An 18,682-nucleotide genomic window follows, 5' to 3' on the forward strand; every position below is an offset into this window, starting at 1 on the left:
CACTGCTTTCATTCACTGCTTACTGACTTTCATTTCTAAACTTGCTCTTTTCATGTCTTCAGAGGTGGCTAAGCCATTTCTGAAATACTCAAAAGAATGATAATAAAATATATCCAGTACATATTCATTTGCTTTTTAAGAAGTGACCTTCCTTAAATGTCAGATTTATTATTTCATTTCTATGATCTTTGTGGTGTTTAATAAAAGGCTTATTAATTAAAAACAAATTCCACTTGGGATTATGAGAATATTCTTAATCTTGGTGGTGGTGGTGGTAGTTTCACAGGTATACATTGATTTTTAAGAGCCCTTTGTATATTTCTGGATAACAGTCCTTTGCCTTATGTTTCTTTTTCAAATATTTTTATCCCGGTCTGTGATTTGTCTTCTCATTCTCTCAACAATGTCTTTCACAGAAGAGAGATATTTAATTTTAATAAAGTCCAGCTTTGTCAATTATTTCTTTTACAGATTGTACCTTTGGTGCTATATCTAAAACACAACTGCTATATCCACAGTTATTTAGGTTTTCTTCAATGTTATATTCTAGGGGTTTTAAGTTTTGTGTTTTACATCTGTCTGTGATCCATGTTGAGTTAATCTTTGTGAAGGGTGTATGTAACCTCTGCATCATGACTCATTTCTTTGTGTGTAGATGCCCAGTTGTTCCAGCACCATTTGTTGAAGAGACTATCTTGGCTCCACTGTATTGCTGTCTTTGCTCCTTTGTCAATGGTTAGTTGGTTATATTCATGTGAGTCTATTTCTGAACTCTGTTTGTGAAACACTAAGAATGACATATACTGGTCTCTGACCCTAGTTCCTGACACAGGGCTCCTAAAATCTTTGTAAATTCCTAAGTGGTAAAAGCACTAGGAGCATCTCTTATTCTATACTTGGTCTTTGACCCCAGTTCCTAGGGCCCCTAAAACCCTTGTAAATTCTTAATAAGAACATCTTTTGTTCTAATGAGGTAACTCTGGGTGTCTCCTAGGTTGGGGAGAAAGAGGAAGGAGCTAATCACCACAAAGACTAAGACATGATTAGAAGTTTGGAATTTTCAGCCTCATCCTCCACTCTCCAAAGAGGAGAGAGGACTGGAAATGGAGTTAATGACTGAACACATCTACAAGATGAAATTTTCATAAAAATTCAAAAGCGCAGGGTTTGGAGAACTTCCAGATTCGTGGTCGCATCAATAAACCAGGAGGGTAATGCATCCCCAACAACACAGGGACAAATACTCTTTCACTTGGGGCACTCCCAGACCTCACTATATGTATCTCTTCATCAGGCTGTTCATCTGTTGCCTTTATATCCTTCAATAAACCAATAAACATAACTGTTTCCTTCAGTTCTGTGAGCTGTTCTAGCAAATCACAAACTTGAAGGGGAGAAGGTCATGGGAACCTGATTTGTAGTACATAGGACAAAAGTTGTAGATAACTTGGGGACCAACTACTTATGACTAACATCCGAAGTAGGGGACAGGCCCTGAGTGGTGTGGCTCAGTGGGTTGGACATCATCCTGCAGACCAACAGGTTACAGGTTCCATTTCAAAACAGGGCACATGCCTGGGTTGCCGGCTGGGTCCCTGGTTTGGGCCATGCAAGAGGTGGCCAATCAATGTTTTTCTCACACATCGATGTTTCTCACCCTCTCTTCTCCTCCCTTCCCTTCTCTCTAAAAATAAATAAATAAAAGATCACATGGCCCCCACTGGGGACCTGGCTTGCAACCCAGGCATGTGCCCTGACTGGGAATCGAACTAGCGACCCCTTGGTTTGCAGTCTGTGCTCAATCCACTGAGCTACACCAGCCAGAACGAAAATTTTTTAAAAATTAAAGAAAATGAAGTGTGGGGGCAGTCTCATGGGATTGAGCCTTAATCTGTGGGATCTGACGCTATCACCATATTTGTAGACAGTGTCAGAACTGAGTTAAATTGCAGGATACCCAGCTGGTATCATAGAGTTGCTTGTGTGGGAAAAACCTCCACACACCCGGTATCAGAAGTGCTGTAAGTGTGGTCAGAGTATCGACAGTAAAGGAGGAACACAGGTTTGGGAAATGAGGTTTTTTCAAACCCTGTTCCATTGACCTTTTTGTTTCTTCTTTTGCCAATAACAACAATGCCTTGATTACTATAGCTTTATGGAAAAGGATCCTTAAGTCAAGAAGCATCAACCCTTTGACTTTGCTCTACTCCTTCAATATTGTTTTAGCTATTCTGGGTCTTCTGCCTTTCCATATAAACTTTAGAATAAGTTTGTCAATACTTACAAAATTACTTGCTGGGATTTTAATTGGGAATGAATTGAATCGAGAGATAAACTGGAAGCAATGGACACACTGACAATATGAGTCTTCTGTCTATGTACACAGACTAATTCTCCATTTAATTCTTTCTTGATATCTTTCATCAAAGTTTTCAGTTTTTCTCATATAGATCTTGTATATATTTTGTTACATTTATACCTAAGAATTTCACTTTGGGGGGTGCTAATGTAAATGGATGTTGCAATCTCAAATTCTACTTGCTCATTATTGGTATATATGAAATATATATAGCATATACATTAAAGTAGAAGGTTAAACTATTGATTTCATGTATTTCTTTTCCTTATAGCACTGCTTCAGCTGAGTCCCATAAGTTTTGGTATACTGTGTTTTCCTTTTCATTTGGCTCAAAGTATTTTCTATTTCCCTTGTGATTTTGTCACTGACCCACTGGTTATTTAGGAATACATTGTTTAATTTGTACATATTTGTGAACTTCCCAAATGCCCTTATTCTTGACTTCAAGTATAGATGAGAATGTCATAGAATCCTAGACTTGGACAAAAATCTCTATAAGACAATATTTACAATCATTCCTACTTCTTGCCCAGATCGTATCAATGATAATTGTGCAAAAGACTTTGGAAGATACAGAATCAAATGAAGTTGAGGACTATGAGCAAAATCAGTTACACTTTGTATTTATATAGGTTTTTTACAAATTACAGAAAGTGCTTTTATATCTATGACTGCATATAAATAAGTGAATTAAAAAAAAAGACCTTGAATATTACTTATAACACAAAATAGATACAACTAGTAAGTTGGTAAAAACAAAATACCTGATAGGTGTTATCAAAACTGTCATACATGAATCTGGTAATCAAGGATGTCTTCCCAACTGAAATGAAAAGAAAAAGAAATTCACTCAGTTAACACATTACATTGGGTTCTTGAAGCATTCTTTCACAAAAAACTGCAATTTAATTCAATGGAAAATATCAGTAAAAGTTCCACTAACAATAATGAAAAAAACCAAAACAAAACACTGAGCCTTAAGTTTGTTGAAATGCCTTTCTTTAAATAGACAACAATTTCTTAAATTCGAAGCACGAGTAAAGAGTATTTTAGCTAGGAGTTCAGGAATATGAGGGATAAGATGGAGGAAAACAATTATGTTGATACCTCTAATTTACAAAAAGACAAAGCAGATATTTACTTGGGTCCTAACAAAAAGAAGAATTAGATCACGAAAAATTATAGTTAACTTCCTGGGCAGTAACCTGGGGAAAGTGAGGTTCAGCTCTACTTAAGTCAATGAATCAAAGCGTAATCCCTGGGAATATAAAGACTAGAGTCCTAGGAAAGCTAAGAGGGCTCCAAGAACTAGACTGTTTATGAGTGAGAAAGAAGTGACATGGGAAACTGTTTTAAAGCTGATCTCAGGCCTTGGCTGATGTGGCTCAATGGATTGAGCACCAGCCTGCAAACTGAAAGGTCACTGGTTTGATTCCCAATTGGGGCACAGGCCTGGATTGCAGGCCAGGTCCCCACTTAGAGACATGCAAGAGGCAATCAATCAATGTTTCTCTTGCACAATGTTTCTCTCATACACTGATGTTTCTCTTTCTCCCTCCCTTTTCTCCTCTCTCTAAAAAGAAAATAAAAATCTTTTTTTAAAAAATTTATTTATCTTTAGAAGGGAAGGGAAGGAGAGAAATATCAATGGATGGTTGCTTCTGGTGCATCCCCTGCTGGGAACTGGCCCCTGCTGGGAACTAGCCTGCAACCCAGGCACGTGACCTGACGGGGAATCGAACTGCAATCTTTTGGTTCGCAGGCCCGTGCTCAATTCACTGAGCTACACCAGCCAGAGCTAGAAAATAAAAATCTTAAAAAAAAACAAAAACACACACACACAAAACTCATTTCGGGATCAGCTCTTCAACTTAGTAATGCATAAACAAAATGTATTATATCCATACAATGCAATACTAATTAGCCATAAAAAGGAATGACATACTGATATATGCCACAATAAAGATGTCTTAAAAAAACCACACTAAGTAAAAGAGGTCAGTAGAAAAAGACCACATATAATTCCATTTATATGGAGTGTTTAGGCACATATATAAAGACAGAGAGTAGGTTAGTGGTTGCTTAAGGATGGGGGAAGATAAAGGAATTGGGTTGTGATGGTTAAGCGATGTAGGGATTCTTTTGGCGATGATGAAAATATCCACTGGAAAGCATTATGCTGAGTGAAATAAGCCAGGCAGTGAAAGACAAATACCATATGCTCTCACCTTTAACAGGAACCTAAACAACAAAACAAATAAGCAAGCAAAATGTAACCAAAGACACTCAACTAGAGAACAGGCTGACAGTAACCAGAGGAGAGAGGGGAGGGAATTTCAGGGGGAAGGGGGAAGGATTTACAGGAACTAGTATAAAGGACACATGGACAAAAACTAAGGGGGGTAGAAATAGGAGGGAGGTGAGGAACGCTGGTGGGGGGGGGGTGCTGGGATGGGAGTAAAAGACAGAAAACTCCTGGCTGGTGTAGCTCAGTGGATTGAGTGCGGACCTGCGAACCACATGATCACAGTTCGATTCCCAGTCAGGGCACATGCCGCCTGGGTTGTAGGCCAGTTCCCAGCAGGGGACTCATGAGAGGCAACCATACATTGATGGTTTCTCTCCCTCTCTCCTTCCCTTCCCCTCTAAAGATAAATAAATAAAATATTTTTTTAAAAAGACAGAAAACTGTACTTGAACAATAATTAAATTAAAAAAATAAATTTAAAAATTTAAAATCTACTAAAAAAAAAAGAAAAAAAAAGAAAATATCCTAAAACTGTCTAGTGATGGCTGCACAACTCTAACTATACTAAAAACAGTATACTGGCTTGTATACTTTAAATGGGTGACTTGTATTATATATAATTTTATCTCAATATATGTAGCATTACTAAAAATTTATGGTGGTGATGGTTGTATAATATGCATGTACTTAATGCTACTGAACTGTACACTTAGAAGTAGTTAAAATGGTAAATTCCATTATGTATGTTTTATCACATTAAAAAAACTCTCACTACCAGAAAACTATGCATTTTTTACATTTTATTTATTTATTTATTTTTAGAGAGGGAAAGGAAGGGAAAAAGAAAGGGAGAGAAACATTAATGTGTGGTTGCCTCAGGTGCCCCCTATGGGGGACCTGGCCTGCAACCTAGGCATGTGCCCCAACTGGAAATCAAACTGGCGATCTTTTGCTTTTGCAGTCCATTGCTCAATCCACTGAGCCATACCAGCCAGGGACATGGAAGATTTTTTTTAAATCTAATATTAGAACACCAAAGATAACTAAAATGAATGCTAAAAATAAGGGCTGATTATTAAAGGTTAGAGAGACTAATTATTGTGCCTCTAGAAGATTAATTTAGGAGATATTTCTATAAGGGGTAATTTCTCATATAATGTACTTATTATTCAAAGAATATTAAGACTAGTGTTTATATACAAAAAGTCTCAATTGCTTCATAATTCTTGGTCAGTTATACTGGGCAGATAATACTAAAACAGACAAACTACATATTTACATTTTCCCACAAAATAAGCCAGTATGTAAGATTAATATGCTGTGATAATAATAGTAGCTCAAATCAGATGCTATGATTTTAGTAACAGAGTTAAGGAAAAAACAAAACCAAACCCAATCTGTGGTCACGACTCCATCATAGTAATGAGGAAGCTGAAAAAGGTACCTAAGGACTACAGCAGAAAAGCTCAGATGTAAGCAAAAGTTACTGCAATATCATATTCTTGCAATATCATTGTCCAGGATGTCTCACCTGGATGATGCAATTCCACAGCAAAACAGGATCAATTAAACCAGGCTAATGCTACTTCAATGTAGCTAACCTGGTCGGGAACACTAAAATTCAATAAATCTAGTAGCCTTTTTCTAATGACCTAAATTGAATAAAGATTTTGCTTCTCCTAAAGTTTAAAAAGAAAAAACTATGAGTACACTTGTACTGTCATATTAAAAAATGGGGAGAATGAGTTTGGTTACATAGAATATTTGTTAAAATAAGTAATTTCACATCTATGGCTCTACAGTTCTTTTTAATAAAGGTGCTTCATTCCAATATTTATGTTAAAGGCATTTGACCTGAAGTACTATAAATTTCCAGAATGATGAAATGAGACATCCAAGGTAAAATAAAAAATATTTATATACATGTGTGATAAAGACAGAAAGATACATAAAGATACACTGGTTACTCTTAACAAAGATAAATAACAAGTAAACAAATATTTTAATGCTTGAATGGCTACTATTTCTCACTTCATTCCAAAACTCAGTGCTAAGGGCCCTATTCAATGTGGATCAGTGGGTTGGGCATCATGCTGAAAACAGAAAGGTCATAGGTTCTATTCCTGATCAGGGCACATGCCTGGGTTGCAGGCTAAATCCCCATTTTGGGCATGCAAGAGGTAACCCATCAATGTTTCTGTAACACACTGATGTTTTTCTCCCTTTCTCCTTCCCTTCCCCTCTCTCTGAAAAGAAATAAAATCTTTAAAAAACAAAACCAAAAAAAACCACCAAAATCAAACACTATTATATGCTAAAGATCATTGGAGGTTTGGGGGATGATTATGAAAACCAACTACGACTAAGGAAGGCCGTGACCACCAGAATTTACAATACACTGAAAGAGACAAACATATACATGTACAAGAATAAACATGAGAAGAAAGAACTAAGTAAAACGTCCAGCTTCTATACTGTCAGAGATGTATCCTTCCTTAACATACAAAACACTTTAAGGCTCCCTAGTATCTATAAGATAAAATTTAAAATCCTTAGCAGGCATTCGAGGACTTTATGATCAAATTTAAGCCTAGCCTTTTAGTCTCGTCTCCTATCCGAGGCCAAACATAAACTTCACCTGACACTTATGGAAGGCTATTAGTTATTCAAGCATAACATGTACTTTGAAGCCTCTGAGATTTTGCTCATGTAACCTAATTTTGTGGAACTTTTCTTTCCTGATTACATTATGAACTCGTAAATTCAATATCAGATATGGCTACCCCTGAAGGAAAGAAAAAGTAAGTTGCCTTTCAAAACTACTGTCAACCTAAGATTATATTTCTACCAGTATTTTAGATAGCAGCAAGGTTTTTATTTATTCCTACAACAAAGTCAACATCCATCTAGAAATGTATCTCAAGGATAAAAAGATGAGTTGTAAATAATCTTTACCCTCAAAGAACAGTCCAGTGGCAAGTTCAAAATAAGTACTAGCATGAGACTTACTTTACCATCATTAACTTTACTCAAAAACTTTACATCTAAGTGTAGAAATGTAATATAAGGAAAAGCACAATCCACTTTTTCTTATGGGGAAATGTAAGAAAAATTGGCAATATAACACTTATCTCAAATTATCTTGGTGCATTTTTTTTTACTACTTTACCTCCCCAACTAGATACCCTTTGTTTCTTACAAAGGGTAAGATACAGAACATGAACCTCACCTATCTTGTTCATGGCTATACTAACACTTTTGGTCCCTGCCTGGCACTGAATAAATTAATCAATGACAAGAAACTTCACCGACTAGACAGCTTTTATTACTAGCGATAGTAATTGAATAGTCTAGAAGGGTAGCCCAGAGTCTAGAAGAAAACAGCCTGAAACTGCCTTGCATTCTTGGAAAAATGAAGGTAGATACAGTTCATAGGAACATACATACAACAAAGCTGAGGAAGTTGAGGTTTTAAAACCAGAAAGCCAAATTTGCCAATTTCTAGTAATAAATAACTTTCATAAGGATAGAAATATGACTAGGAAATTTTCTCATTCAAGTTGCACACTTATGACTTGTATGCTTTTCTATCAAGTTATATTTCAGTAAAAAGTTTTCCTGCCCTAGCTGGTGGCTAGTAGATGGAGCACCAACTGTTGAATAGAAAGGTCACAGGTTCAATTCCTGGTCAGGGCACAAGTCTGGATATGCCAGGTCCCCCCAGTTGGGGGCATGGGAGAGGCAACTGACTACTGTTTCTCGCACACATCAATGTTTCTCTCTCTCTCTCCCTCCTTTCCTATCTCTCTAAAAATGAATAGAATCTTTAAAAAAAAGTTTTCCTCATAAAAAAATTGAAATAATCATTGTGCCAAACAGTAACATCTTATAGGGTTTTACACACACACACACACACACACACACACAGCACATAAAGTCAGAAGGAGTGGTAAGTACAGGTAGAGTTCTAAGGCCCTTGCATTGTCTGAAAGAGTAAAGAAATCAATTAATATTAGACTTTTTTTAAACCTTAAAATTGTCTTTTTTTTTTTTAGGGAAGGAGAGAGAAACACTGATTGGTTGCCTCTTGTATGCACCTTGACTAGGGACCAAACCTGCAGCCTAGGCATGTGCCTTGACTGGGAATTTAACCTGTGACCTTTTGCTCTACAGGAAAATGCCCAACCAACTGAGCCACACCAGTCAGGGTAATCACAGACTTTTACATGTCATGGCTATGTGCCATAACTTCTAGGGTAATCACTAAATAAAAGAAAAAATGTGTATCTTCCCCATTAATAATAATTATGGAATAATTTTTAAAACACTAAAAATTCAAATAACATAGAAAGAAATATCTATGACACAAGAAAGCATATTAAGACGACAGATTTATCTGAAGTCCAAATATGGTTGTATGTTATATAACATATTTTGGTCAGATGGCCATTACTGTAATGGAGCTAAAAAATTCCTATCACTTTATAACATTATAGCCTCCTTAGGGTAGGCTATATTACTCATGTATTTGTGATAATGCTGGTGTAAACAAACCCACCGAAAAGCGCACATACAATTATGCATGGTACATGATACCTGATAATGATAATAAACAACTAGGTTACTGGTTTATATATTTATTATACTATAATTTTATTGTTACCTTAGAACTGTACTTTTTATACTTATTTTTAAAAATATTTGTTATAAAACAGTAATGCTGTGTTACACCAGCAGCAGCCTCATACAGCTTACGTTTACCTATGCCATATAATAAATTTATTTATATAATACAGAATAAATAAAATCCATCAAGTTCCAATAAAAGGAAGCTTATATTGAAGCAAGTAAGGACACCTAAAACTAGCAAACAAGAATATGTAATTATCAATAAATATGACTCTACAGAACCCAAAAATGAATCTGTTGAGTACTGTAGCTATACTCCTGGTTCTACCTGAGCACTACTAAATCTTCCAAGAAATCAGTTCTCTATTTGAAAAAGGAAATATTCTCCAAGTGATTTCATAACTTACTTTAATATTTCTACAACCTTTTCAATCATGAAATTCTTCCATATATCTGACTCCAATCCACTGTTTCATATTTCAGCATAAACCTTCATATTTTAGCATAAGCCTTTGTATTCTTGTTCAGATCTTAGAACTGCAAAGTAACTGTTACCTTTTCTGTAAGATATTGTTACAAATCTAAAGACTTTTTTCAGTTGTACTTTTGCCTTCTAGATGAGACTGAACAATTCCCATTTGAGTATCACATTTTATTTTTATTTAATATATCTTATTGATTATGCCATTACAGCTGTCCCATTCCCCCCTTCATTCCCCTCCACCCTGCAAAACCCCTCCCAAACCCCCTTTAGTTCATGTCCATGTGTCATAAGTTCTTTAGCTTCTATATTTCCTACCCTACACTTCCCCTCCCCCTGTCTGTTTTCTCCTCACCGTCTATGCTACTTATTCTCTGTACCTTCTCTCCCCTTCTCCTCCTCCCACTCCCCTGTTGCTAACTTTCCATATGATCTCCATTTCTATGGTTCTGTTCCTGTTCTAGTTGTTTGCTTAGTTTGCTTTTATTTTAGTGTGGTTGTTATTAACTGTGAGCTTGCTGTCCATTCATTGTTCATATTTTTTATCTTCTTTCTCTTAGATAAGTCTCTTTAACATTTCACAAAGTAATGGTTTTGTGATGATGAACTCCTTGAACTTGACCTTACCTGAGAAGGGCTTTATCTGCCCTTCTATTCTAAATGAAAGCTTTGCTGGATAGAGCAATCTTGGATGTAGGTCTTTGGATTTCATGACTTGGAATACTTCTTTCCAGCCCCTTCTTGCCTATAAGGTCTCTTTTGAGAAATCTGCTGACAGTCTGATGGGAACTCCCTTGTAGGTGAATGTCCCCTTAGCTCTTGCTGCTTCTAGAATTCTCTTCTTCATTTTAATCTTGGCTAATGTAAGTATGATGTTCCTTGGTGTGTTCCTTCTTGGGTCCAACTTCTTTGGGACTCTCTGAGCTTCCTGGATTTCCTGGAAGTCTATTTCCTTTGCCAGTTTGGGGAAGTTCTCCTTTATTATTTGTTCAAATAAGTTTTCCACTTGTGACTGTTCCTCTTCCCCTTCTGGTACCCCTATAAGTTGGATGTTGGAACATTTAAAGATGTCCTGGAGGTTCCTAAGCCTCTCCTCTTTTTTTCTGAATTCTTGTTTCTTCATTCTTTTCTGTTTGGTTGTTTCTTTCTTCCTTCTGGTCCATTCCATTGATTTGAGTCCCAGTTTCCTTCCCATCACTATTGGTTCCCTATACATTTTCCTTTATTTCACTTAGCATAGCCTTCATTTTTTCATCTAATTTGTGACCAAAATCAACCAGTTCTGTGAGCATCTTGATCACCAGTGCTTTGAACTGTGCATCTGATAGGTTGGTTATCTCTTTATTGCTTAGTTGTATTTTTCTGGAGCTTTGATCTGTTCTTTACTTGGGCCTTTTTTTTTTTTTTTTGGTCTGGATGCACCTGTTATGTATGAGGGGCAGAGCCTTAGGTGTTCACCAGGGTAGGGCAACCCAGTTGCTGGGTTATGACAGTGTATGTGGGGGTAGGGTCAGAGAGGGAGCAATGGCGCTTGTTCCATACTCTCAAATTTCAGTACCCTCTACCACTTCCCACATGCCAGCACCTTTTCATTCGGTGCCTTTAGGTTTTATTTCCTGTTGCTAGGGCCCTGGGTTATGGGGTCTGTCTTGATGCCCGTTTTGCCTAGTTTGTCTGTGTGCGAATGTGTGACTGCAGTCAGCCCCGGTCCACCTGCACTCCCGGGTCTGGCTGCCACTGCCTTTTCCTGCCTTGATCCCTCTCTGCCAGCCACTGATTCCGCCCCTCTTACCTGTCTGGATAAATGGTTGTCAGAATTCCATACAGTTCAATTTTCTGTCTGTTCTGGTTGTGTTTTTGTTTCTAAATCTTTGTTGTCCTTAATTTTGGTTTTGCGAGGAGACACAGTGTTTCCACCTAGGCCTCCATCTTGGCCGGATGTTTGGATATCACATTTTAAGTACACGATAAAATAAACCTGATTTTCCTTGTGTATAAACAACATCTTGAAATAATTCTGACAATTCAGTATCAGTCAGTACCACAATCATTAATAAATATTACCAAAGTCACTGATGTTTACTAAAAACTGTTTCTCATCTTATTCTGTTAAATGTAAGTTACATGTACTGAGAATTCTGTCATATAAATTACAAAAGTCCAGAACGTCAAAATACATGACAAACAACCTTATCTTACAGTTATAGTTGATATACCTCAACTTCCCATAGGTGATTGGTTTTGTCATTCTTATGGTCTGAGGAACACCTAAGAATCCATACTTTCCACACATATTCCACCTACACAAAATTTATCAAGGAAAGGTTGTGAAGTTTAGTGCTTTAGCACTGGAGCTCTAGAACCAGAAGGCTGAGCTGAAAGCCCAGCCTGACCACTTACTAAGCATACCCAGCTGGGACAAGTTAACCTCTTTACACCTTAATTTGTTCCCGGTAAAATGGAAATAACAGCAGTACCTATTTTAAGGAACTGTTTTGACCTTTTACTTGGAAATGATGACATCTTATAAAACAACAGCACAATTATCAAACTTATAAAATTAAAAGTGATGCAATGTTATTAACTGAACTACAGAACTCATTTGGGTTTCACCAGTTTTTCTACTGGTGAAAAATTCCCTTTTTCTGTCCCAAAATCCAAATCAGGATTCCACAATGCATTTAGTTGTCATGCTTCCTTAGTCTCCTCTCTATGTAACACTTCCTGTCTTTCCTTGTTTTCATGGCCTTGATGCTTAAAGAATACAGGTCAGTTGTTTTGTATAATGTTTCTCAATTTAGGTTTGTCATTTTTCTCATTAGATTCAGGTCATGCATTTTTGGCAAGACTACCACAGGACTAAAGTGTCTCTCTCGGGTGCACAGGGAGACCATGATATCCTATTTATGTCTTAATCCTAGTGATATTAACCTTCTTTATTTGGTTATAATCTCTACTGTTTCTCTACTGTAAGTTTACTGTTTTATTATTTATTATTTACTTTGTAAATAACAAATGCCTTGGGGAGATACTTTGAGACTATACAAATGTTATATATCCTCTCAAACTTTTGCCCACTAAATTTAGCATTTGCCAAAAGGGATCTTGCCTGTACTAATTATTTTTTAAAAAATTTTATTTACTTATTTTTAGAGAGAGGGGAAGAGAGGGAGAAAGAGATGGAGAGAGACATCAGTGTGTGGTTGCTTCTCACGCACCCCCTACTGGGGACTTGACCAGTAACCCAGGCATGTGCCCTAGACTGGGAATTGAATCAGGGACCCGTGGTACACACCTGGGCAGTCAATCCACTGAGCCAGACTAGATAGGGCAGGCATGCAGTGATTATTACTGCGGTATTCCAATGTAAATTCTTCTGTAATGAAGAACAGTCCTATCTAACTACCTACCTACTTAAGTATGGATTCATGGGTATCCTAATTCTGTGGGTTTTCCAATATCATCATTATTTATTTTGTTGCTCAAATTATTCTAACCTTCCCCAATGAAAGCTCTTTCCCACTGGCTCCTGTGCCCTTTCAACATGCCATCATCCTCTCTTAAATATTTCCTTACTTTCTAGCACCAGAACACTCCATGCTCATTTTGTATTTTCCCTATCCCACCCCTGAAATCAACCACTTCTCCAAGGAGCTCACAGAGCTGTTATAAGGATTAAACTAGTTAAGACTGTAAAGTACGTACAAGACCTGTTAAGTAGTAAGTACTAATAATCAAATGTCAATCAATGATACTATCATTATGTATTCAAACAAATACACTAATGTCAGAAAGCCACAAAAATGGATTTACTCACAAAATTATGATAGTCTATTCAAAAAATTCAGTTGAAACAGAAAATACACATTGTCCATTAAAGTTATCAGAAGTGTACCGAGTTTTGTGTTTGGTTGCAAAAGGGTATTAAGCACTGTATTTGTTTACTAGGGGTGCTACCATAAAGTACTACGAACCGAAGGGTTAAAACAATAGAAATGTATTGTCTCACAGTTCTGGAGGCTACAGATCCAAAATCAAGGGGTTGGCAATTAGTTCCTTCTAAGGGCTGTGAGGAAAAACTGTCCCAAGCCTCTTCCTTAGCTTCTGACATTCCTGGGTGTGCAGAAACATCACCCTCATCTTTGCCTTCATTTTCACCTGGCATTTTCTGTTTATACCTGTGTCCAAACTTCCCCTTTTATAAGGACACCCACTAGCCATACTGTATAGAGGCCCATCCTACTCCATATGACCTTATCTTAACTTCATATGAGGTACTAGAGGTTAAACTTCAAAATATGAAGTTGAGGAGAATATAACTCAACATATAACAAAGCACAGATGTAAAACTCCTGAAAAATAAAAATAATTATCAGTATTTAGAATATCAATCACAATTGAGATTGAAATAAGTAGGTTGTTTTACAGGCAAGACTATAATTATTGTAATATCAGAGATTTTGAAAACAAATGTACAATATTTTGAAGAGCAAAGTTCAACTAAAGAATTTTGAGAATACAAAGGAATGTTGGATTTAAATCTAAATGTATTCAGTCACTTTGTAAAGAACTACTTGGAATTCCTAGGAGTTTTGTGAACATTAAATAGGTAGGAAAATATGAGAGGGTGCTGACAGTCACTTGGTGGAGCCTGCAGAGGACCATCTATGCAGGCCATTACTATAAGGGGGAGAAAAGAGTCTTATTTTACACAGGAAGAAACTAAGGCACAGAGAGGTTAAAGTGAAGTCTTAAAGGGTACACAATTTATAAGGTGGCAGCACAAAGACCACAGTTCAGTTTTCCTGACTAAAGGAATGTTCCATATTAAACAAGGATAAATATAAAAATAAATAGTTTCAGTAGTCATCTAGTTTTTGCCTATTTATTTAATATCAACATGATGATGCTTCTGTTACTTTCCTAAAGAAGAAAGACCATTATCCAGCTTTCTAAAGACTGAACAGTTAACACTTGTGGTCACCTATATGAGGGATATTATGCTAGACACCAACACAGAGATCTAAAAGACCTAAGAGCAGATTTTGTGCAGGCTATATACTACACATCAAAATATCTATAGTCCAGAGGTGGCCTAAAATCCGTCTAAATCTGTGAGGTATCACACTCTCTATTTCCCTATTAAAATCAACTTAATTCACCTTCATTATGTAAATAATTAAGGTATCCATGCATACATTTCTGAGAGACAGTCTTCAGTTTTAAGACAATGGTTAAGGCCAGATAAAGGGCTAACTAGCCACATGAGACTACTGAAATTAAAATGCATTAAAATGAAATAAAATTTATAAATCAGTTCGTCGGTTACCCTAGTCATCAACATATCAAACGGCACAAATATAGGACAGTTCCACCACTACAAAAAATTCAGTTGAATAACAATGATCTATAGATCCTGAAATACTAAATCTCAAAACTGCACAATGAAAAGTATCCTCAAAATAAAGGCCTCTGTGGGTAACTATATAAATAAATGTCAAAAATATACCAATAAGAAGGTCCTCATCTTTTAGCAGTCATACCAAAATACTTGCAGCAACAGTATATTTGGGATTGCTTCAAACCACTTTGGTGGTGGTGGTGGTGGAGAGTGTGGGGAGTAAAATTATGTGCAAAAGATGCAACCTGTTGTAGGCTGGTAATTGTTGAAGCTGAGTAACAGTTTATGGGGTTTCATGATGCTATCCTCTGTACTTCCTTATATGCTTAAAATTTCCCATAATAAAGAGGTTAAAATAGTATTTTAAGAACCCAGAAGCATATTTAGTTAAACCACAAATTCACTTTTAAATATGCCATTTATACTTATTGCCTACTTCTCAGTCTTTTAAAGAAATTATTGATATGAGAGTGAAAGGGAATTAGAGGGCATGGGGAAAAGAGAAACATCGATTTCCTGTTTCACCCATTCATGCATTTATTGGTTGCTTCTTGTAGGTGTCCTGACCAGGAATGGAACCTGCAACCTCGGCGTATCAGGACAATGTTCTAACCAACTAAGCTACTTGGCCAGGGCCTTTTGAATCTTTCTTGACTCTGAAACTCTACTGAAACCATTTAAAAAAATTATTGATTAGTTCCGGATAAATCCAATGACCTTTTCTGATGCATCAGTTTCCTCAACTTGAGCCCAGTACTTAGCATATCAAACCTTTTTCCTCCTACGCTTTTCATTTTCTTTTATTCTGTTTTTCCTTTAATTATCCTCTTTTGTGTGTATTTATTATTGTGGGAAACCTCAAGACCTTTCTGAAACTAAGTAGGGTAAAAAAATAATATATCATTTACTTATTCAAAAACATTTAGTGAACATTTACTTATTCAAAAACAATCACTGTGCAATGTGCTTAAAATACAGCAATGAACAAACTCATGAACACAACCCTTGTAGAACTTACAGATCAAATGGGAAACAAAAATTTTAATAGACAAATTACAACTGTATTAAAGGCAGCAAGAAGTACACAGTGCTGAGAACACAAAGAATTCTGGGAACCTAAACTACTCTGAGGAACTCAGCAAAGGCTTCTTTGAAGAAATGACTTGAAACTGAAGTCTAAAGGATAAACTGGAGTTAACCAGGCAGAGGGGGAGAGGGAGTATATAACAAGATGGAGATTAGTGAAGAGCTAAAAAAAATGGGGGAAAATGGCCACTATGGCTGAAAAAGAGATGGTGGGAGATGTGTTCAAGGTAAGAATGGGCAAGAGGAGCCGTATTACACAGTGTGGACCATATACTGGGTTGGCCAAAAAGTCCATTAGGTTTTTCTGTAAAATAAAAGTCCCATTTTTCATTTTTACCAATAACTTTATTGATTTGGATATTCTGAGTATGTCAGCTATCTCTCACATGGTAGAACGTTCATTGTTCTCAATTAATGTCTCAATTTGATTGCTATGCACTGCAATGGGTCTACCTGACTGTGGAGCATCACCCAGCAAGAAATCTCCAGCATGAAACTTCGCAAACTACTTAAAAAAGATTTTTCTTTAAGATTTATTTAATTATTGTTCAAGTACAGTTTTCTGTCTTGTAGTCCCAACCCTGCCCACCCCCAGTGTTCCCCCCCCCCCACCTTAGTTTTTGTCCATGTGTCCTTTATACTTGTTCCTGTGAATCCTTCCCCCTTTCCCCTGTGATTCTCTCCCCTCTCCCCTCTGGTCCCTGTCAGCCTGTTCTGTATTTCAGTGTCTTTAGTCACATTTTGCTTGCTTGTTTGTTTTGTTGTTTAGGCTCCTGTTGAAGGTGAGATCATATGGTATTTGTCTTTCACCGCCTGGCTTATTTCACTCAGCATAATGCTTTCCAGTTCCATCCATGCTGTTGCAAAGGGTAGTAGCTTCTTTCTGTTGCATAGAATTCCATTTTGTAAATGTACCATAGTTTTTTGATCCATTCATTCACTGATGGGCATCTAGGTTGCTTTCAACTCTTGGCTATTGTAAATTGTGCTGCTATGAACATTGGGGTGCATAAGTTCTTTTGAATTGGTGTTTCAGGGTTCTTAGGATATAATCCTAGCAGTGGAATTGCTCGGTCAAAAGGCATGTTCATTTTTAGTTTTCTTAGAAAATTCCATACTGTTTTCCATAGTGGTTGTACCAGTCTGCAATCCCACCAACAATGAACTAGGGATCCCTTTTCCCCACAATCTCTCCAACATTTGTTGTTTGTTGCTTTGTTTATGATGGCCATTCTGACCGGTGTAAAGTGGTACCTCACTGTGGTTTTAATTTGCATCTCTCTGATAGCTAGCGATATTGAGCATCTTTTCCTGTGTCACTGAATCCTCTGTATGTCCTCCTTGGAGAAGTGTCTGTTCAAGTCCTTTGCCCATTTTTTAATTGGTTTGCTTGTCTTCTTAGAGTGGAGTTGTGTAAGTTCTTTGTATATTTTGGAGATTAAACCTTTGTCTGAGGTATCATTGGCAAATATGTTTTCCCAAACAGTTGCTTCTCTCGCAAACTACTTTTGACATGTTCTATCAGTCACAGCACCAGAAGGTGTACAAATCTTTTTGTGCATTTCAGTTATGTTTTTACATTTCTGGAAATAATAGACAATATGCTGAAAATGTTGCATATTTTCTTCCATCTTCAGTATTACAATGGCTACACAAAAATTCACCAATTTTGATTTAAAAATTCACGCTGATATGACAGCTGTCACAACACAATCTAACAAAATTGTTTCAAACTAAGTGAAAGAAAATGAAGTGCTAATAGAGCCATCTTATGGAAAAAACCAAATGAACTCTTAGACCTACCCAACAGATCATCAAGAGAGATTTTAAGAGTTCATTCAAAGAATAATAAAAAAATACAAATGTAAGAGTTTTTTGAGTTTTAAAGAAAATTTAAATTGCATATAACATAAAATTTACCTTTTCAACAATTTTAAGTATAAATGCCATGGAATTACGTACATTCACAATGTTTTGTTAAGGAAGTAACTCTGATTTACATTTTTATAAAATTCACTCTGACATCATGTAGAGAATGGATTTGGGGGAGGAGAGATCCAAGAGGATTTATTGTTCCCTGCTAGACTATAAGCAAGAGAACAAAGATTATATTTCATTATATCTCATTTGTTAACAGCCCTATCACCAGGGATATAGCTCTATCCCTGGTACATGATGGGCATCTGTTAAATGAATAAATGACCTATAAAATTCTACAATTCTTAGAATGGAAGCTTTAAAAAGCAAAAACATGTGTTTTGTATAGCATGTAACACCTTAATGAAGTCTATATGGGGTGTCTGGGCAAGGTTTTATGAAATCTCACAATACCAGGATAGGATACCAGTGATGCTTATTATCACTTAATTAGAAAATCAGCCCTGGTTGGTGTAGCTCAGTCGATTGAGCACAGGCCGGTGAACCAGAGGATCCTGGTTTGATTCCCAGTCAGGGCAAATGCCTGGGTTGCAGGCCAGT

The 18,682-nt window shown here is 36.7% G+C and overlaps 1 protein-coding gene across 2 annotated transcripts in view; it reads right to left on the reverse strand.

Moving 5' to 3' along the window:
- The window catches only part of RAB6A (RAB6A, member RAS oncogene family), a 66,206-nt gene that overhangs the window by 36,826 nt on the left and 10,698 nt on the right, over positions 1-18,682 (reverse strand). For both annotated transcript variants that reach the window (XM_037148640.2, XM_037148641.2), the window contains exon 2: positions 3,124-3,182. In XM_037148640.2, the coding sequence (XP_037004535.1) occupies positions 3,124-3,182 (59 nt within the window). The remainder of the gene's footprint in view (positions 1-3,123; positions 3,183-18,682) is intronic.

This window comes from Artibeus jamaicensis, unplaced genomic scaffold (assembly GCF_021234435.1).
Source record: "Artibeus jamaicensis isolate MK-2021 breed Jamaican fruit bat unplaced genomic scaffold, CSHL_Jam_final contig_64, whole genome shotgun sequence".
In the NCBI taxonomy this organism is placed as follows: Eukaryota; Metazoa; Chordata; class Mammalia; order Chiroptera; family Phyllostomidae; genus Artibeus; species Artibeus jamaicensis.